Source organism: Plecotus auritus, assembly GCF_963455305.1.
Source record: "Plecotus auritus genome assembly, chromosome: 2".
Classification (NCBI taxonomy): Eukaryota; Metazoa; Chordata; class Mammalia; order Chiroptera; family Vespertilionidae; genus Plecotus; species Plecotus auritus.
The window spans coordinates 553,698-574,369 of NC_137771.1; the positions used below are offsets into that span (position 1 = coordinate 553,698).

Below are 20,672 nucleotides of genomic sequence, written 5' to 3' on the forward strand. Positions count from 1 at the left end.
ACTCTTTAAAGAAGTCTGTTTATTGAAAGGATCTGAAAATAGAAATAAGGCTTTCAACAACACTTAGTAAATTTTCAGGATATTAACAATATGAAACTTTAAGGATTTACTTCGAAAACCCATAGCTTTCTAGACTTCCCAACATCATGCTGCTTCAGGGCGGGGAGCGCTGGCGTTCTGTCTACACAAGTGACCCGGGGTTTGGGTTCGGCTCCCGCTCAGCCCACAGACCAGCCCCAGGTGGGTGGGCAGGTGGCAGTGAGAGCCCACCTCTGTGTCCAACACCAGGCCGAGTGCCAAGCACCACTGAGGTCCAGATGCTGAGGAGCCTCAGCAGGGACAGGAGTGGGCACAGCACCCCATCCACACACGTCCACACAGGCACGGAGGGCAGAGACGGTGCCAGGCTGCAGACCAGCCATAGAGAGACCCGCTGAGGTGGCCATGCGTGTGGCTCTGGACACCCCGTTAGCACAAGATCCGGGCGTGCGTCCCTGCAGTGGGAAGACACTGCCCACCATCGCCCCGACGTGAGGCCCAGGGCGGTGTTGAGCCCTTCCCTCCTCCCGAGTGGAGCCGGTGGAAACCCACTCAGAGAGAAGCCCATTACAACAGGCTCCCCTGAGGGTGTCTGCTGGGCGAGGGGCCAAGGCCACATGCAAACTGAGCCTCGGCTCCAACCATGGGCCACACACAGGCTCTGGGTCGCGCATGGCAAACGTGCACATGCTTGCACACGCCCAGCCAGCGGGCCGAGGGAGGGCAATGCTGGAATGATGGGGTGTCCTTGTACCCCAGGACCTGCACGAAGCATCAGCACTCCGCTCCACTCACACGCTTGTCCCAATCTTCTAAACGAGTCACCTGCATGGCGGCCATGGCAGAGGTCCCACATACATCAGAGAACACGGGACAAGGCTCCACGTTGGGGCAGGGCGAGCCCTCCCTCCGGGTCCTCCTCTCGCACCAGCATCAGAGTCTGAGACTGCCCGCGGGGCGGGGCCACCTCACTCGTGAGGAATGTGTGGGTCGACCTCCCCTGGCCGCCACCAGGCTCCCGGGTGACGCTCACTGTGGCCGTGACCCCAAAGCCGGGGAGGAGGCGGGACCCACCTGCCCCCCAGCCTGTGACCACCTCCCAAGTGCTCTTCACACGGGTCCCTGGGAGGTGGGGGGAGGCGCAGGGTTAGGGGAGCGTGTGCCGAAGGAAGACTGGCTGGGACGTTTACTTCGACGCCGAAGGGCAGGTCCCTGCGTTCTGACCCCCCACTGGACAGGCCGACCCTGAAGTCCCTGACAACACTAGAGCCGTGCAGCGCGCGGACGCTTTCTGGCTTCCATAGAAATGCAAAAAGGTCAGACTTGCAACGTGAGAAACGGCTGATGTGGCTGGAAAGGCAGATTCTGGGGCTCCTTCTCTGGCTACAGACAGAACGACGTGGCACCTGAGGCCTGCAGGGACCACCGTGGGGACCACACGCGCAGCGGGCCAGGCTAGCCCTCCTCCTCCCCCTCCTCGTCCGTGAAGTGGGCCTGCCGCTTGCGCACGTTCCAGTGCAGACACTGGGCCAGGCTCTCGAACCAGTCGCTCACAGGGTCCCGCACGCAGATGGAGGGGAGCGGGTAGCACGAGGTAGTGATGCTGATGCTGGGGATACAAGGCTGCGCGTGAGCCCAGGTGTCAGCAGCACCTGCCGCCCCGCCCCGCAGGACCCCCTCAGGCGGGGCCCATCCTCATCAGCGAGGAGCCACTTCAGACCTGGCTCTCCAGCCTGGCCAGGGGTCCCCGGGTACTGTTGTAGGTCCTGGGACAGAGCCACGGACCCACTCAGCCCACCCCAGTCCCTGGAGGGGACCCCAAGGGGGGCAGGATGAAGAGACAGAGCTGACAGGTGCAGCCACAAGCAGCTCGATCTCTGCCCACCAGGGTCAGCAGAACACAGGGCCACACAGCAACCTGCGTGTGACAGGCTGCCGACAGGCATGGGTCCCCATGTGACAACGTGAGGCCAGGACCCCCAGGGGCCCACGCACGTCATCCTGGCAGGAGGAGGAGGGCAGCAGGCGGGCACGCCCCTCACTCCTCACCCACCTGTCCCCATGGCGGATCTCCTGCCTCTTCCGTCCGTCGAAGGACACCCACACGGTGTTCCTTGCTTCCGGTGACAACATGATCTGCAGGGGTCAAGCAGACAGGTGTGCGCTTGTGTGCGCCCAGCTGACACCTCAGACCCCTGCCTTGGAGGGCGGCACTGACCGGGGGCGGGGGGGCCCACAGCACCCGTTAGAGGCCACTGTGATAGGCTGAAGAAGAAGGTGCTGTCTCGCTGACATCAGCCCTGGGACAGGACAGACGTCCATCTAGGCCCAGGTCACCGTCCTCCACCCTCGGCTGGAACCCAGGGCCAGGCCCCTGCTCCAGCTCACTGACCCCACACAGAGCAGCCCCCCGCCGGTCGCCCTCACCTGGGCCACTCACCCTGTTCCCACCCAAGGTGGACAGGCCCCACTCCATGGGGTCAGAGCACCTCTCAGCGCAGCCCTGGCCCCGTCCGCCATCCACACCCGCCCCCCGCCGGCAGTGTGAGCCCAATGGGCAGAATGAGGACTGGAGGAGGCCTTTCCACACAGAATAAGGGGGGCCCCTGCGGGGGAACCGGGTCGCAGCTGGGGTGCCGGGGCACGAGGCCGCTGGCAGAAGCCCCGGGCGACCTCTCGGCGTGGAAAGGGTGGCGAGGGCTCTAACCTTGAGCTCGACTCCCGCAGGGACCACGATGGGCCGGAATGACAGTGAGTGGGGACAGATGGGCGTGATCATGATGGCCGGCACATTGGGGTGGATCATGGAGGCCCCGGCCGCCACTGCGTACGCCGTGCTGCCCGTCGGGGTGGAGACGATCACGCCTGAGGAACAGCCGCAGGGTCACGCTCCATGCGCCCACCACCCGCGTGGAACCCCAGGGTCCCACGACAGACCGATGCCCACGTACCATCACCCTGCACTGTAGTGATGAGGTGCCCGTCCAGGTAGACGTCCACGTTGGACAGGTAGGAGGAGGGGCCTCTGTCAATCACCACTTCGTTTAAGACCTGGGGGCGCGAGGCCACCGCACACTGAGGGGCGGAGCAGCACCTCGGGGGGGTCTGTCCCGCAGGCACCTGTGCTGCTTGCTCCTGGGCTGTCTGGAAGGCCCTGAGGGGTGACTCCCCTTGGGGTCCAACCAAAGTCCCCCCCCACCCCTCCCCGAGGCCAGAAGACAGCTGAGGACCAGCTGAGGGACGTGTCCACAGACCTGGTACTGCATGACCTGCTTCCCGGCCTCCGTGTCCCAGTCCGAGGCCAGCACCCCATTCTCACTGACCCCGTTAGGGAGGGCCATCTTCTTCCCTCTGAGCTCCTTCACGACCTTGACCTTCAGCCGGCTCCGGAGAATAATAGCTGCGTTCCCTAGGGACCCGGGCGGGTCACACCCATAGGAAGCAGAGACTCCCCTCGACCAGGGACCCCCCCTTTCTCCCCCCAAAGCGAGAGGAACACGTCTGTCTTCTGTGAAAATCCACCCACTGCCACTGGGCACGCCGTGTCCTCGACCTGCTCCCATTTTTCGATGTTAGGAGAAACGTCTGAGCCAATCAAATGTAGAAATCGCTGAACCTTGGAGGGGGGGGGCGGGGGAGGGGGAAGGGGAGGAAGGTGTGGGGATACCTGGTGATGGGAGGAGACTTGAGTGGGTGGTGAGCACCCAGCACAGTGCACCGGTGAGGCTGAGGAACTGTGCACCGAAGCCTGTCTAGTTCTGTGGACAGTATCACCCCATAAACTCCGTAAGGGGGGAGGGGGCTCTCTAAACTTGAAATACATCTTTAAAAATCCCAAAACCAAGGGAGAAGGTGAGGCCGGGCTCAGACTGCTTGTGGGTTCTGGAACATTCCGACTCACCCTGTATCACCTGAGTCACTTGGGTCTGAAAGTTCTCGAAGTTGAAGGGGGTCAGGAAGCCCAGCGAGCCCAGGTGGAACGCCATGACGGGGGGCACGCTGCCCTGAAGGCGATGAAGTGGTCAGCCAGCTGACCAGTCCACCCACGTCCCCCATGTCAGCTGACCACACGCACCCCAGGGCCAGTGCCTGCAGGGGGTGGGCCGGCCTGTGTGAAGTGACCACTGAGGTCAGCAGGCCAGGAGGAGGGCTCTCTCCACGGCTCCAGGCCTGACCTTCTGACCCCTGGCTGGGCCATGCAGGAGTGAGGTGGGCTCAGGGCTCGGGACAGCCCACTGGGCTCCTGTGCAGACCCTTCCCTCTGGGGCCACCCAGGGATCCGAACCCCAGGCCCTGGAGGTCACCCCACCACGGGCCCTCCCCCAGTTCAAGGCACCACAGAGCACGCGCTGGCCTGTCTGCACCCGCGTCCGTCAGACCGAGAACCTGCACACCCCCTGGCGGCCCTGCAGTGGGAGGGCGGGAGCTGCGCGAGCGGCCGCGTGGACTCACCTGGAAGAGCGAGGAGGCGTAGAGCAGGGTCCCGTCCCCGCCCAGGCAGATGATGAAGTCGATCTGGTTGGAAATGTCGTCGTAGTCTAGAAGGCGGGCGAGAGGCGCCGTCAGCCGCGAGGGTGGGAGTGCCGGGGCTCCCGCGGGCACCGCAGGCGCTCACCTTCTCGGAAGGTGCAGAACTTCTTCTTCACGGGCCCGAAGCTGTCATCACCCACGATGGCAGGGTCTTCTAGAACCTTCTTCTCCACGTACACGATCATGTTGTTCTCCTGGGGGCACAGGGTGCGTCAGCCCGAGGCCCAGCCGGCCATCTGCAGCGCTTGACCGTCAGGGAGACCAATTCCCGCGCTGCGGCTGCGAATCGCCCTCACTGGCCAACGGCGGCCGCTGTGAACGAGCCTCCTGCCTTCCCCGCCCCGCACTCAGCCCCGGGGCTGTGCCCCCGACACCCTGGGGGGACCTGCTGGCGGCGAGGGCTGAGGGCTGCCCGCTCACCTCCATCAGGTACGCACAGAGCTCCTTGAAGGGCTGCAGCAGGCTGGCGTCCCGGACCTTCTTGATGACGAGGACGCTCTTTGGGGACTTGTTCCACGTCAACCGCTGCCGGGCCGGGTCCTGGATGTGCCTGCGGGGAGGAGCTCTCCTGGGCCGCGCACCACAGGCGTCCGCAGCCCCGCGGGCAGCCGTGCCAGCCAAGTCCAGAGGGGCCGGCCTCCCTCGTCCCGCCCGGAAGGCAGGCGCCGGCTGGGAAGCTCGTCTCCCAGGCACTTCCTGCCCGAAGCGCCCACTGTGCACCTTGCTGGTCCTGACCTCCCCGCGCGGATCTGATCTTTCAGCCCCGCCGGCACCTGACAGCTCCTGGAGCCACAGCCCTGGCAGACCTGCTCCGGACAGACCAGCAGTGCCCTCTGTGGGGTGCCCTCACCCTCACCCTCACCCTCCTCCATGGGAGGCAGGACGCCAGGCCTCCCACAGACACCCAACCCACCCGCTGTGGCCTCTGCCCAGAGGCCATGCAGAGCCGCAGGACCCAGGCTTCCTGCCGACTCGTTCACGGGGTGCAGCCCACGGCACACCTCTGCGTGAGCAACTCAGATGACCCTCAACTTTTCCGGCTAAAAAGCTCCGTTTAAAAGTCAGTCGCAGGATCTGGGGTCAGTGACACTCCTGTGATAATCGCGGGGCACACATCACTACACGCCTGTGTGACAGGACGCACAGCACCCAGTAACCCCGCCGTCCCGGGACCGGGTGGTGATGAGTGCCAGTGCCGGCTCTCCGTTGACCCCTGCACCCCTGCGGGGGGTCGGTGGTGAGGAGGATGTGCATGGGGGGGGGGCAGGTGGGAAATCTATGTACCTCTCCCTCCATTTTGCTGTGAACCTAAAGCTGCTCTAATAATTTTTAAAACGTTTTTATTGATTTTTGAGAAACGGCTGGCTGCCTCCCGCACGCCCTGCGGGGGCTGAGCCTGGACCCCGCACGTGCCCTGACGGAATCCACAGGCTGCCGCTCCGCTGGCCCTCTCCCAGCTCTTTTTTTTTTTTTTTTTTTTTTTTTAAATATATTTTATTGATATTTTACAGAGAGGAAGGAAGAGGGATAGAGAGCTAGAAACATCGATGAGAGAGAAACATCGATCAGCTGCCTCCTGCACACCTCCCACTGGGGATGTGCCCGCAACTAATGTACATGCCCTTGACCGGAATCGAACCCGGGACCCCTCAGTCCGCAGGCCGACGCTCTATCCACTGAGCCAAACCGGTTTTGGCCTCTCCCAGCTCTTAATGTCTCCGCGGCCACGCGGCCACGGCAGGAGCCAGGGCCCTCAGGCCGCTCCGAAGCAGATGGCGAGGAACAGCGCCTGCGAGGCGTGATCTCCTCAAACGAGTCAACTCAGGTTTTCCAAAGAGCCGAGTCTTGCATTTTAGAAACAAGTGAAGGAGAAACATGTTTGCCCCACCAAACGTGTGAGTGTGAAACGTGGCCTTTTCTCCTAGACTTCTTACCGAACGATAAGATCAAACAAAAGAAACACTGGGCACGCGTGCCCACTCCCCCACGTTCTCAAAGGCACTGGAGACACACCCTTGAGCCTCCACACACAGCAGCCCCACTGGACGCCCCGGGCAGGGAGCCCCACACTCACATGATGGTCTGGGGGTTCTGCAGCACACAGGCCTTTGGTCCAAAAGTGGTCACTGGGCACGGCCCGTGCAGAGAGCGGGTCCTCCTGTGGAGAGAGCAGAGCGGCTGACAGGGCGTGTGGCTCCGTGCGGCCTGTACCAGCTTCTCGGGAACGCTTTCGCCCAAATGACGGCACTTGTCCCGTGTGGCCCCGGAGGCCGCCGCCCTGGGCTGCAGGGCTCACTGGGGAGGCACACGCTGTCCAGGTGACACAGCCTCAGAACAAGGACACACCCCAGAGCAGGGCCTGACCTGGGGGCCGGCCTGGAACCTGAGCCTGTGCAGGGTGCCTGTGGGACCAGTTCTCTCTACGCCTGGGCCTGAGGCTGCAGGAAACCATCCCAGGGAACCGAGAGCCAAGCGCTAACAGGGACCCCCCTCCAGCCGTCCTGTCAACAAGGACGACACTCCGGAGCGCCCCACTTCCCAGGAACTGAGAGGTGACTGAATCACAAGCCCCGGGCAAGCACGGTGGCCAGCACGTCCTGGGGTGCCCCGGTGCCCTCTCTTCTCCCGGCCTTAGGGGGCCAGTGCCCGCCCCACCAGGAGGACGCCTCGCGTGGCAGGGCAGGGGCATGCGTCCCCCCACCAGCCTCCAAGGACCTCGCGGGCCCTTCCACAGGAAGCCAAGGGAGCTGGCGACGTGCTTTCGTCGCCGACTGCCGAGCTCGGGGCTCCACGACCTCCGCCCAGCACACAGAACAGGCTCCCTCCCGTGCGGCCGCCGCCAGCGGGGCCGGGTCTGGCGCAGGGCTGGAGCTCACGGTCCTCGAGGGCGAGCGCGGAGCCACACCAGGGCCTCGGGGACAAAGAGCTTGGAACTGGGTCTGCAGTGGATTTGCTGAGTCAGTGTTCAGCTGGGACGGGCGTTCTCCCCTCCCTGCTGATACCCACAGGCCGACGCGCCCCGGCCGCTGCCAGGCTCCCGGTCCTCTGCACAGAAAGGGTGCCTGACGCACACCCAGAGCCAGGCCCGGAGCCTGCTGCGGGGGCCACGCCGCACCTCGGGCCTGGGTGGGGGGTCAACAAACCCAGGAGGAAGACACTGGGAGAGGCTGCCTGGACCAGAGGCTCCAGCTGTCCTCCCCCAACGCGGGCGAGAACTTTCTACCCAGAAAACCCTGCCAGCACCTGTCGCCGCGCCGCAGCCAGTGAAGGCGCTGCGGGCTCCTCCACCTCACCTGGCACCGCCATGTGCTACTCCCAGGATGCCCCTGGCCTGCCAGACGCCCCCGGCTCCAGAGGCAAAGTCACTCTGGCAGCTCCCCCGGAGCCCTGGGTGTTTACTGTCCCAGGAACCAGAGCTTGTCCACAGGTGTCGTCACCTCGCCCTGCCCACAGGTCGCACGCCCGCTCTGCACGCTGTTACTCAAGGTCTTGTGCAAGAGCCGCGCCGCCGGCCTGGGGGGGGGGGGGTGGGGACACTTGTCCAACTGCCCTGTGGCTGCTGTGGCCCCGCCAGCCCAACCGGGAGCGGGGCCTGGGCCACACACCTCCATGGCACAGGCGTGGGCACCACAGGCGTGGGCACCACCGAGGACAGAGCTGGGCAGCGCCAAGCGCGGTGTGCACGTGCAGCTGGGAAGATGTGCTGGGCCGGGGAGGGCCGTCGTACCTGAACTCCTTGGTGCTCGCCAGGGCGGGCGCGGCAGACAGGCTGCGGGACTTGGCGCGACCCCGGATGGGGTGGCCCAGCGCGGCATCCTCATCCCCGTGGCAGGCGGCACAGCGGTAGGAGGATGTGTCTGCGCTCAGCCCCCTCCGCACGCTGACTTTCTCCGGCTCCATCTCCATCATCGATGAACGAGGGCTTCGGTCAGAACGCTGATCCCTTAATGGAATAAAACAGAGCAAGTCAGCGACTACACAGAGCCACGTCCGCCGCACGGCGCACCGCTCCACCGGAAGTGCTGACGGCTCCGGCAAAGGCCCGCCCCGTCCCAGGCGCCTAAGAGCCCAAGAGCGCCCGGGGTTCAGTGAACCCAGAGGGTTCAGCAGGCAGGAGGAAAGCCCTCTCCGAACCCCGCGGGCACAGCGGTGGAGGGAGAAGCCGCGCGTGTTAAAGGCCTCTCCGTCCAGAGAAGCTGAACAAACGTAACTCAGAGCGGCAGCGGGCACGCTGGACTCTTCCGTCCGAGCAACGGCCCCCAAATGGACCGTGTCCCCGCAGAGAGAGCTTCACCTCCCCAAACCACGGCAGGCGGCGAGCCTGGGCTCCCAGCGCGAGGCCAGGAAACGCGGGCGGAGCCGCGGCCAAAGCTCTGCGCCCGGGACACGGCTCTTCCAACCCACCGGGCGCCCAGCTCAGCGTGGACACGGTGCCCTTCCGAGAAGAAAGGCTCCGTGTCAACAGGAAACCGCAGCCTGTGCCGCCGCCGCCGGGATTCCTGAGAGCGAGCGGGAGGCGTGAGCTCACCCTCTCCCCAGGGCCAGGAGTCAGGGAGGCCTAATAAGGCAGGAGAGGTGATGACTGGATCATAAAGTGCTTTTCTAAGAAAACTCCCGACTGATGAGAGAGAGGGGGCGGGGGGGGACAAACACTGACCTCCCCCATGCTGTGCCGGGGCCAGGGCGGTGACCCCGAAGGTGTCCTTCCCAGGAAGCCAGCGGGGAGCAGAGGACAGGCCCCGGCTGAGGACGACCCCAGGCCCGGGTGGACCAGCCTCCACAGGAACAGGCGGCCAGGCCAGGACACACAACGCTCCTCCCCCAGGGTCACAGCCTCCTCCTCCTCCTCCTCCAGGAGGCAGGGCTGGCACAGGGGGGGGGGGGGGGGCGGGGGCGGAGGGAAGTGGAGGGTTCCGGGCAAGCCTGGGCCTCCAGGGGAGGTCAAAGGTGACGGGGTCCCTGAAGGCACCCCACCCCTGGCACTTCAGGCGCCTGTGACTCGCGGCGACAGGTGGCGAGGGGACCTGTGGTGATGTCCTGCGGCATGGACAAGCTGTCCGAGGTGTGGCGGCTCTGGTCACTCACACCCACAGAAAGGCTGCAGTCTACGCCGAGAAGACAGAGGGCTGCCGACGGGTCAGAGGAAACAAGTGAGGGAAGGACGGCCGCGCTCAGGACTGGAGGGGACACTTACCTCCGTCCCCCCCCACTCACAGGCCCCCCAAATCCACAGCAAACCAGCCCGCTTTCTGAGGGGAAGGACGCGCTGAGCCCGAGGGAGAACAGCCTGGGGCTGGCACGCCTGAGCCGTCGCTGCGGCAACGCTGCCGGGAGCCGCGTGGTGCCGACACAAGACGGACAGACAGGCCAGGGACAGGAGGACGCCTCCCCGAGGCAGCGGTGGATTCAGCAGAGGCGCGGGCGACCACCGGGAGGGAGGGACCGTCCTCTCTGCACGGCCGGCAGCCCCCCCGCAGGCGAACGTGAGCTCACCCCGCACTCGCCCCGCGCTGGAGGAAGGCCGAGGAAGTCTCAGCGGCCGTGGCCTTGGCAAAGGTTTTTACACAGAACACACAAAGCACCGGCTCTAAAGAAACCGAACCTCAGCACAATGGAAGCCTTCTGCCTTCACCAGACCCTGTTAATAAAGCGGACATACATGCGGCGATGACAGAAGACATCTCAAACACACATGTCACCAAGGCTGTACCCAGAGTGTGTACAGAGTTCCAAACTCCGTAAACAAGCCCATCGGAAAGCTGGCCAAGGCTCCTGGAGGCAGAGCCGCACAGACGCCGACACGCAGCCACAGGGAAACACAACCCAAACCAGCCAGACACCACCGGACGGGTGGGTGGACGGACGCCGGGCAGAAAGGCGGGTCTGAGCGCTGACCGCAGCCAGGCAGGCGAGGTCTCGGGCCGGGGACCCGCAGGCACGGCCTGGCTGCAAGTTTCTTGAAACGTCACACACACCTGCCAGGGTCCGCCACCCACCCAGTGTGCCCCCGAGCAACACAGGCGCCCACACACACCCGTACGCCAACCCTGGGCACCCCCCACCCAACAGCCCGCTCAGGTCTCCGCTCCAGCGGCACCTCCACAAGGGAGGGCCTGCGCCTCCCCACGGTGCCTGCTCTTCACAGCAGTCGGGGGGCCTGGCCCGAGGCTGCCCTTCCACGGGGTCTGCCTCCCTCCCCGACCTACCACTGAAGCTACTGACATGGTCTGTTCAGGCTCTCGGGGCCTAAAAGGTCCCCCTGAGCCCCAAGTGCTGCTGCCACAGGGGACGGCGCTCAGGGGACAGCGGGCTCAGCATGTGGTGAGCACTCACGGAGCGGGGTGCCGCCCCAGGGTGCGGTCGGGGACACAGGACTGAGCCCGGGCAGCCCCCCTGAGGAGCCAAAGGAAGGGGGTCTGGACAGCTGCCTGGAGGAAGCTGGAATGTGAGGTGGAAGCACAGGACTGGCAGGGGGACCACAGCCAGGGACAGGGCTTGACGGTGAAAACCCAGGCGGCTCCCTTACTTCCTTATTCAAAACTATTCAAAACAGCCACCTCGCTGAGCACCGGCCGGCCCTGCCCTGGGGTAACCTAGCCAGCCCTCCCACGAGCCCGGCACCACAGATGAGGGGAGGGACCCCACGTGGGCCCACACCTGAAAGATCTGAGTCACGGCTGGCACCCGGGGCCTGGAGGCCGCCCCCGAGGAACGCAGAGGCACCAGTCTCCTCTGACCCGCTCAGGGAGGCCAGGCGACAGCACGCAGGCACAGAGAGGCCCCGTCGGCCACACTCCAACAGGGAAATGACCAGAACCTGGGACCAGTGATGTCTGAGCCCACAGGGACGGAAAAGCACCTGGGGCAGAAACGGGGGACATGACAGGCGTGCAAACGCCACGGCAAACCACTCACCCTGCTGCCCTCCCCCCCGCACCCCCCCGCGAAGCCAGAACCAGGAGCAGGGACGGGAACCAGGCAACTACGCCCGGGCCAGGTCCACAGCTGGCATCTGGGCCAACGCTCCCAGGCCCCTGCTCAACCACAGCAGTCACAGCAGGGAGGCCCAACAGAGGCCCAAGGCCTGAGCTGGCCAAGGGCCCCGGGAGGCGAGGACCCGCAGACTCAGCTCCACGGCCCCTGGAAACAGTGCCTGCCTATCCCCTCCCCAAACTCTGGCCGCCAGACCCTGAGGGGCACAGGCAGGGCCCCAGGCTGCAAGGAGCTGAAACGGCAGCCGCCTCCAAAGCCCAGAGGTGAGAGGAGCTGATAAATGACAATGGGAATGGCTGGGCCAGGGCACCCGTGGTCACTGAGCTGGTCACTGAGCCGCTGGCGGGGAGGCTGAAACCCTAGAGCATGGGGAAGGCTCATGCCAAGAAGGCACAGAAACAAGTACCTGGTGAGGGAGGAGACCTTGAGAAGCAAAGGCCAATGAACGAACCCATGAGGCTGAGACGTCACAATGATGGTAACAACCTATGACCACTTGGTTTCTGTGCATTTGGTTTGATGTTATGGGAAACATAGTCACAAGAAGAACTCATTCGATGTAATTAGATGAGGGGAGTTCCAGTCTGTAACCGGTGCTCACAGTTTAATTTCTAAATTTGTTTATTAGTTAAGAAGTCACGCACACTTAGCATTGTACAGAGTGCTGAGGGCGGGCTCCCCTGCAGGCAAAGGACCACTACCCACCACCGCCTGTGCCCAACATGCAATGCAGGGGCCTCCCAGCTGCACACTTTCCCAGCCCCAACCCTAACCCACAGCTGTGGCCCTGGTCCTGGCAGAGCCTGGACACAGCCCTAGAGCTACAGCCCTCGCACCAGCCCTCAGGGTCCTGTTTTATGCCGCCCAGAGCAGCCTTACTTTACACACAATTATGTTTAAAAAGAATAACGCAATCGCCAACAGGTTTGTTCTGGGAATGCAAGGTTGGCTCAATCCACGGAATGCAGCACATCAGCAAGGCAAGAAGGAAAAATCGTGTGAAGACATCAATTGATGCACAAAACTCAGTACCCACTTATGACAAAAATTGTTACTAGGAATGGGGAGGAGTGTCCTGAGCTTGATAAACAACATCTACAGGAACCGACAGCGGACATCTAACTTAGTGCGGAATAAGGGAATGTCCTCCCCATAGTGCGGGCAAGGCTGGGTCTGCTCGCACCACTCTGCCCGACAGAGAGCAATGCGGAAGTCCTGGCCGGCACAACAGGTAAAACAGATGGAGGCTGAAGTAAAGGAGTCACTGACCATCCTTTATAAATAATGAGACGAGCCCGGCCGGTGGGGCTCAGGGGTTGAGCATCGACCTATGAACCAGGAGGTCATGGTTCAACTCCCAGTCAGGGCACATGCCTGGGTTTCAGACGCAAGCGCCAGTGTGGGCGTCCAGGAGGCAGCCGATCAATGTTTCTCTCTCATCACTGGTGTTTCTCTTTCTCTCTGAAATCAATAATAAAAATACGTTTAAAAAATAACGAGATGTAAACATAACAAACCATGTGGGCAGGCCTGGCCGGGTGGCTCAATGGGTGGGTTAGTGTCAACCCAATACACCAAGGTTGCGGGTTCAATCTCTGGTCAGGGCACATACAAGAAGTAACAAACGATGCATAAATAAGTGGAACAACAAATCTCTCTCTCTTTCTCTCTCTCTCCCCTCCTTCCTTCCTCTCTCTAAAATAAATAATTAAAAAATTAAATTTAAAAACACCACGTGGAGGGCTTGTATGCTGAGAATAATGAAACACGAATGAGAGAAATCAAAGAAGATGTGAATCAGGAGAGACACACCTGCTCCTGGGCTGGAGAGTAAGGCATCACTTCCCCCAAAGTGATCTAATCCCTTTCTATAAAATCCAGACGGGACTGTTTTGTGGAGACAGACAGCTTCTTCTAAAAGTGCAGGGAGTGAGGGCACCAGAACCGCGAGCACCACCATAAACAGAACAAGGAGAGGATCGCTCCCCGGTTAGGGACTCTTTCCAGCCCTGGCCACCGTGGCGCACTGTCGTCCGCACACGCAGAGGTTGCTGGTTTGAGTCCCAGTCAGGGCACGTGCTGGGTTACGTGCTGGGTCCCTGGCTCGATCCCCAGCTCCGGGTGTCTAGGAGGCAGCTGACAGACGTTTCGCTCTCACATAGATGTTTCTCTCTCTCTCTCTCCCCCACTTCTCCCTCCCTCCTTCTCTCTCTAAAAATCCATTTTAAAAAAACACACAAAAGACTTACTCTCTAACTGGAACAGTCAAGGCCAAGGCGTTTGGGGGAGGCAGACCAGGTCCGTGGAGAGAGCAGAGCCTAGACAGGCCCACGCGACGTGCTCTGACTTCCGCCAAAGGCCCCAGGACCGCAGGGAGGAGCATCTTCCCACAAATGGTCCTGGGGGTGAGAGCGCCCCCACCCACACCTCACAGGAACCACCACCAGCTCCGAGTGGGTCAGGTCAACCCCACTGAGCGCCGGCGTCAGCTAGGAAACTTGTAAGAAAACGGGAGGGACGTTGCTGGGACTCAGGGCGAGAGAGAACTGTTTATGCGTGATATAAAAAGCACAGCCCATAAAAGGCAAAAAAGTAGATAAACTGGATTTCACTCACCAGAAACGCGCTCTGTGCAAGACCCGTTCAAGGACTAAAACAAGCTCCAGGCTGGGAGAAAACAGCCAACCAGCCAGCCACCGAGGCCTGGCCTCCAGGACATAAATAACTCGCAAAACACAACAGTGAACGCCACACGAATTAGGAGGCGGGCAGAGGAGGTGAGTGAGCCCGCCAAAGGCCTCGCTGGCCAGGAGGAGTCAAGACCACCGCAGGAGGTGTGGCCACGCACCCACCAGAACCGCCAAAGTAGGGAAAAGCCAGAGAGGGCGCGAGCCGTCCTGCGCAGGGGAGGGGCCGGCGGGGCAGGAGCGAGCAGGCCTCTGGAAAACGGTCTGGCCGTTTCTCATAAAAACTAACGGACAGCCAAAACCGGTTTGGCTCAGTGGATAGAGCGTCGGCCTGCGGACTGAAAGGTCCCAGGTTCGATTCCGGTCAAGGGCACGTAACTTGGTTGCGGGCACATCCCCAGTAGGAGGTGTGCAGGAGGCAGCTGATCGATGTTTCTCTCTCATCGATGTTTCTAACTCTCTATCCCTCTTCCTTCCTCTCTGTAAAAAAGCAATAAAATATATTAAAAAAACAAAAAAAACAACTAACGGACAGCCCAGCACGGCAGCCCCTGGGCATCCATCGCAGAGGAAACCGTCCACATACAAGCCCCCACGGCACGGCACGGGAGGGCCCGGGGACTGGTGGGTGGAGCGTCGTCCGTCCACAGAAGGTTTGGGTTGGACTCCCAGCAGGGCGGGCACACACCGAGGTCTGCTGAGATGGACCTAAGAGGGAGGCGGCACGCCGAGGGCCAAAGCCGGTCTCAAAGGGCCACCCTCTGAAGGACCCACTGCCCCGCCATCTCCGAGGGGCCGATGAGCCAGGGCGGGGCCGGGTGGGCTGGGAAGGGCGGACAGGGTGCGGTGAGCAGTCACACCCATGTACATACAGCCAACACGCAGTCACACAAGGTAAAACTGGAGGCCACTGCCAGGGTGGGGTCGTGCAGGCAGCTTTCCCATGTCCACTTCCTGGTGCTCACAGGACTGTGCCGGCCGTGTGGGAGGCGACCCTGGGCGCGGGCGAGGAACACTTCCTTCTGTGTGTCATCTCCACGGCTTCCAGGGAGCTTTAAGTATTTCGAAACAGCTGATAAAAATGGTAAGCCAATCGCCACAACATGCACACGCACTCACAAACTGTCCATTTTATCACACACTAGAGGCCGATGGGAGAAATCCGTGCAAGGCTAGGCCCTCGCAGCCCGGCTTTGTCCGGAAGGTCGTCCGGATGGTCGTTCCGCTGTTCAGCGTTCAGTCTATTTGCATATTACACTTTCATCGTTATAGAAGATCATCTAGAAGCTGTTAACAGTTCCTTGCAAAGACTAATTTGATGACCAGGCAGTAAAGTATTTTATAAAATGATCATACTGAATCTTTTAAAATTTAAGGCATCTCAGGATGCACATTGAACTCAAGTCTGTTTGGTGTGTTAACTGTTCTGAAAAGATGAAATTCTAACTCTATCCAAGTTCATTCAAGCTCCTGACAGCAGGAACCTAATTTTAACAAACAACTCCTGTGTGTGTGGGGGGGAGTTTAATTAGAATGCTGTGCTGGAGCACAGTAACAAGAGGATTCAGAGGGAAAGTGGTGAGGAGACACACTGAGGTGCCAGTGAGTAAACGTGTAAAAAATTCAACACACACACACGAACCTCAATCATGATTCCAGTGTGAGTTTCCCATATGTATTTGTTGCCTGGCTCAGTGGTTAAGCTTCGACCTATGAACCAGGAGGTCACAGTTCGATTCCTAGTCAGGGCACATGCCCAGGTTGCGGGCTCGATCCCCAGTGTGGGACGTGATGATTTTCTCTCATCACTGATGTTTCTCTCTCTCTCTCTCCCTTCCTCTCCGAAATCAATTAAAACAACAAAAAACGTATTTGTTGAAACTGAATAAAAAAGGAAACTTTATCAGGTCACAGAAATGGGAAACTGTTCAATCTCACCAGTTAGTATTGAGTTGGGGGGTCCCTATTACCTCGTCTTTCTCCCTCCCCTCCCCCCGGCCAATAAATAACAATAAGTAATTCCCAATGCCAGCAAGGATGTGGTGAGACTGCACTCACAAAGACCTTTTAGAAAGTTCTACGTGATGCAAGAGCCCGACCCTTCACCCACACCTTCCAGCATCAGGGACCTGAAGGGGGCTCTGTGGGAGGCGGCAGCACCCCTCCAGGGCAGGTGAGGACACCCGGGCCTGCCCAGCCAGCCCCCGCCCACCTGGTCCCTCTGCAGGGAGCGGGCATCCCCGGCAACCTTCCCCCGTTGTCTCCGATACTGCCATCACCTGCCCTGATGCATGGAACCCCGAGAATGGCAAGGAGGGGAGTCGGTGCCAATGGGGGGCCACCACCAGCAGGTGCCAGCTGCCTGCACTGGTCCAGCACCCAGGACCGAGGCCCTCAGGGCGCCAGCCGGGCAGGTGGCCGGCCTCCAGGTCCCTCTGGCTGCTGTAACAGTCAGGCCTGCAGAGAAGCGGTGATTTCAGGCAATAAAGACACAGGCCGCCCGGGGGTGTGGCTCGACCTATGAACCGGAAGGTCAGGCCCAGGCTGGATCCCTATGTCTCTCTCCTTCCCCCCTCCTCTCTGAAATCAATAAAAATATGTTTAAGAAACCAACATAGGACATCAACTCCCATCCACAACGGCCTGCCTCTGCACTCTGCAGGGCACACCTCCTGATCCCAGACGCTGAGCTCCACAGAGCCGCCTCTTTCCTCGCTTATCGCGGGCACCGTCCCCCCCCCCCCCCCGCTACGCGTCCACCACCCAGGCCCCCCAAGAATGCTGCGTGGCCGGCTGGGGGACCCCTGTGCCCGTCGCCTGTGAATTGCACGCGGCTTCGTGCTGGTAACATAAACCCACGAGAAGTTCCAAGAAGAAAAGCCAGAGCCACCGCGAGGGCCCGCCTCCCAGCGCAACCACTGCGAGCGCCGGCTCCGTCCCTCGCGGCGGGGGCAAAGGTGACAGCGAGGAAAGAGTGGGGGGTGGGGGTGCGGGGACAGAGGTCAGCAAGGCCCGGCGGGAGCGGGATCCCGGGGAAGGGGCCTGAAGGGCGCCGTCCGGCGAAACCGGAGAGCGGCGCGCTCCCCCCACCACCACCCCCACCCCCGAGGGAGCGGCGAGAAGGCGCGGCCGGCCCAGCGACGGGAACCGGTTATTCCGGAGCGAGGTCGGCGGCAGGGCCTGGGGCGGCGCCCGAGGCAAACGCCTCGGAGACTGACCGCTGCCCGGGGCCGGTCCCTCAGCGGCCCGCCCAGCAGTGTCCGTGGACCGAGGTCCGGGCTGGGTGGGGGTCGCCGCCGCGGGCCCGGCCCAGGTCCGGGAGACACCGCGTTCCCGGGCCCGGCAGCGGCCGGCGCCTCCCGGCGTCCACACCCCCTGACCCTGCGACCCCAGGCGGCGCGGGCTGGGCCGAGAGGCGGCGCGCACTCACCGTTCGCTGCCGCGGGCGCCTGCGGGGCCGTCCCCTCGCCCGGCTCCGTCCGCGGACTCCGCCACCCCGCAGCCGCTCGTCGTTGCTAGCCGGCCCCCGGCGCCGCGGCCGCATCCCGCCCCATGGCTACCGGGACCGCGGCGCCGGCCCACCGAGCAGCAATGCCGCCTCGCAGCCAGTGCGCACGCGTGCCCGGCCCCGCGCATGCGCCCCGCCTTACCCAGCGCGCCCGGCCGCGCCCACACGCGCACACTAGCCCCGCCCCCGCCCGCGCGCCCCGCCCCCGCCCCCGCCCGCGCGCCCCGGGGGGGCCCCCCTTGCAGGTGGGGCGCTGTCCTTGGACACCAGCCCCGCAGGTGGCCGGACGCTGACCCTCCGCAGAGTGACATTGGAGAGTAAAAAGCCAGGACAATTCCTTGGCCAGTAGAATGGGGAAACGGAGGCAGAGAGCTGGACAAACTGTGCAACTTACGGGCAGGTGCGGGTCACCTCTCGGGAGATAACATCTAGGTCTCGGTTGTATTTCAGCTCTAGGCCCAGAAAAGCAGCAAAACCAGGTGGGCAAAGGACCCGCTGCCATGACTGATGGCCCTGACCTGCCCTGGCACCAACCAGTCAGCAAAGACGTGACCCTGAAAGGTGCACCTGGAAACATGAATATCCTGCTGAGCCCCTCCCCTGAGACCTCCCCAAGACTCCCACCTGCAAGAGAAATAAAAACCCCCAGGCACGCACCCTGCCTCTGAGGAGCACACCCACGCCTTCCCCTCTGCTTCCCCTGCAGGCACGCACCTTCTAAACTCTAAGGGTCCCCAGGAAACATGCACCCCGGGGACCAAGGGGCAGTGGCAGCTCTTCCTGGACTAACCCCCCTGAACTGTCCCCGGGGCCCTCTGTTCTCTGACTGACTTCCCAGTGAGCTGAGGCAGCCCAGCCTACGCCTCCTGTTGCTTCTTCTAAGTCCTTCCTTGTTTCACTGTCCCCACCTTTAATAAACACACTCGTGTTGTGAAATCTTTCCCGCACGAAGTCAAGAACCCACACACTGCCAGCCAGCTCTAGGCAGACCCGCTCAGAGCCAGGTCCCCTGTCTGGTAACAGGAGGATGATCCCCGGTCCCCACTCACACTTAGGGGTGCCCGCCCACCCCTTGCCCCCTGCTCCTGACTCCCATCCCACCTCACTTCCCTCCACCGAAACCCAGGCAGGCTGACTACAGGCCCCCATGTGTGGTGTCACTACCGACAAGGATTCCATGGTGACCAGGTGTGACTATAATTGGAAAGAACATGTTTTGGGAACCAAAGCTCAGTGTAAGGACCTGTGACAGAACTGCGTCCTGCGGCTGCCAGCACAGGAGAGGGGACCAGGCCACCGTGCCCATCTCGTGACCTCTGGTGGAGCCGCTGCCCCCCGGCTCTCCCATGGCTGCCTGGATTGGAAGTTAACACCCAGTGCATTCAGGAATCCCGTCCCAACAGTGTGCCAGGACACGGCAGGAACACGCCGCTGCAGGGTCCCTGCAGGAGGCGAACGGGCAATGTGTGCGGGGTACTTTGTGACCTGCCTGGCTCCCCAGGTGCCAACCATCATTCCTCCTCTACACGGAGGACTCCCCAACAGGGAGCACCCTGACCCCCCGCAGCCACCTGGACCCAGGTTTCCCCAGCCCCCCCCCTACCAGCTGCTGTCCGTCTTCTCTGGCTGGGACTCCTGGCCCTGTGTCCGTCGACCTGGAACGCCGCTGGTCACAGAGAAGGACATGTTTCACGGCTGTCCTGGGGCCACTGGGCAGTGGGGTCACCAGGGTGAGTGGAAAGGGGGACCAGAATGGGGAAAATGTGAGGGTATTTCTCAAGTTGTGTAACTTCCCCATCAGGTTGTTTTGAGAAACAACCACTTGGCTTCCCCGAAGTCACCACCGACCACACCCACAGGAGATCCCCTTGGTGTTGCATTTTGGGATATACACTCATGAACAGAGCAAGACCAATGCTTGACCTAGCGCTGGCTCTGCCAGGCTCTGGGCCTGGCCTCCCAAGAACCTTCTAGAGCAGGACAGTCTGCAGAGAAGGCACCACAGCAGGAGTCCAGGCGGTGTCACTCTCCAAGGTGACAAGGCAGGCACCCTTCCTGTGTCCCCTTCTCTAATAGGAACTTGTGCAGGTGCATGTCTGTAACCACGGCAACCCCCCCCCCACCCCCCAGGAACAGAAATGCTTCCTCATTTCAGAGATGAGAAAACAGCTGCATCTCCCTCGGGTGCCTGACTGGCAATCATGCAATCACAGGGCCACGCAGGGAGGGGTGCCTCGGGGCATCCGGAAGGGTCTTAGAGGGCATGTCCCTGGGGCTGAATCCAGAGGCTGTCAGGCTGTGGTGGGAGGGAAGGGCCAGCAGCAGCACACAGGTGGGGGTGGGGTGGCGATGGAGCCCAGTTTGGCTGAGCGTTGGATGCGGGGTCTGCCTCTGAGGGGCTCAGGGGTCCAGAAAAGCAGTGTCTTTCTCCTTTCCCTGCTGCCAGAGCTGTAGACGACCTTAACAAAGGTCGGTATTTGTTTCTTGGTATTCTTTTTCTTAAACATGGCTCCATACTGTTTAAGCTTCACACCCCCAAAACCTGGACCCACACTTCTTATAAAAATATATTTTTATTGATTTCAAGAGAGGGAGAGAGAGAGAGCAACATCAATGATGAGAATCACTGATCGGCTGCCTCCTGCACGCCCCCTACTGGGGGTCGAGCCCGCAACCCGGGCATGTGTCCTGCCCAGGAATGGAACCGTGGCCTCCTGGTTCGTAGGTCGAGGCTCAACCACCGAGCCACGCTGGCGGGCCTGGACCCACACTTTTGAGTGTTGAATGACAAGGGACAGCAGGGGAGGTGTGGGGGGGAGGCAGGAGCGAGCTGCTGCCCAAAGCTGGACTCAGTGAGGGGGCACCCTGGATTTTGGGTGCCGTCAGGGGAACTCCCTGGCTCTAGAGGGCAGGAA

The 20,672-nt window shown here is 61.8% G+C and overlaps 1 protein-coding gene across 4 annotated transcripts; it reads right to left on the reverse strand.

Annotated features, from left to right (window-relative positions):
* Positions 1-19,489, reverse strand: NADK (NAD kinase). Of its 4 annotated transcripts, XR_013959836.1 has the most exons (13): positions 19,361-19,489; positions 8,297-8,512; positions 6,644-6,727; positions 4,990-5,119; positions 4,655-4,763; positions 4,492-4,577; positions 3,941-4,043; positions 3,294-3,448; positions 2,991-3,090; positions 2,747-2,904; positions 2,093-2,175; positions 865-1,648; positions 1-510 (listed from the first exon to the last, which is right to left on the reverse strand). XR_013959836.1 is itself a non-coding variant. In XM_080654210.1 (12 exons), exons 1-12 carry the CDS (start codon positions 19,441-19,443, stop codon positions 1,495-1,497), a joined length of 1,461 nt encoding a protein of 486 aa, XP_080510336.1. In that variant the 5' UTR covers positions 19,444-19,489; the 3' UTR covers positions 1-1,494. The 4 variants fall into 4 exon arrangements, 3 of the variants coding, with proteins under 3 accessions (XP_080510336.1, XP_080510337.1, XP_080510338.1); XM_080654210.1 differs by having other exon boundaries at positions 1-1,648; XM_080654211.1 differs by lacking the exon at positions 19,361-19,489 and adding an exon at positions 18,472-18,644 and having other exon boundaries at positions 1-1,648.
* Positions 19,490-20,672: the final 1,183 nt, after the last annotated feature.

Excerpts from the sequence above, each read along its gene's own strand:
- NADK (XM_080654210.1), bottom strand. The coding sequence starts at position 19,443 with ATGTCCTTCTCTGTGACCAGCGGCGTTCCAGGTCGACGGACACAGGGC. Across the intron at positions 4,044-4,491 it reads ACGCCTCCTCGCTCTTCCAG|GGCAGCGTGCCCCCCGTCAT; the intron begins GTGAGTCCACGC and ends CATCGCCTTCAG. Across the intron at positions 2,176-2,746 it reads CTGCGGGAGTCGAGCTCAAG|ATCATGTTGTCACCGGAAGC; the intron begins GTTAGAGCCCTC and ends TGACCCCTGCAG.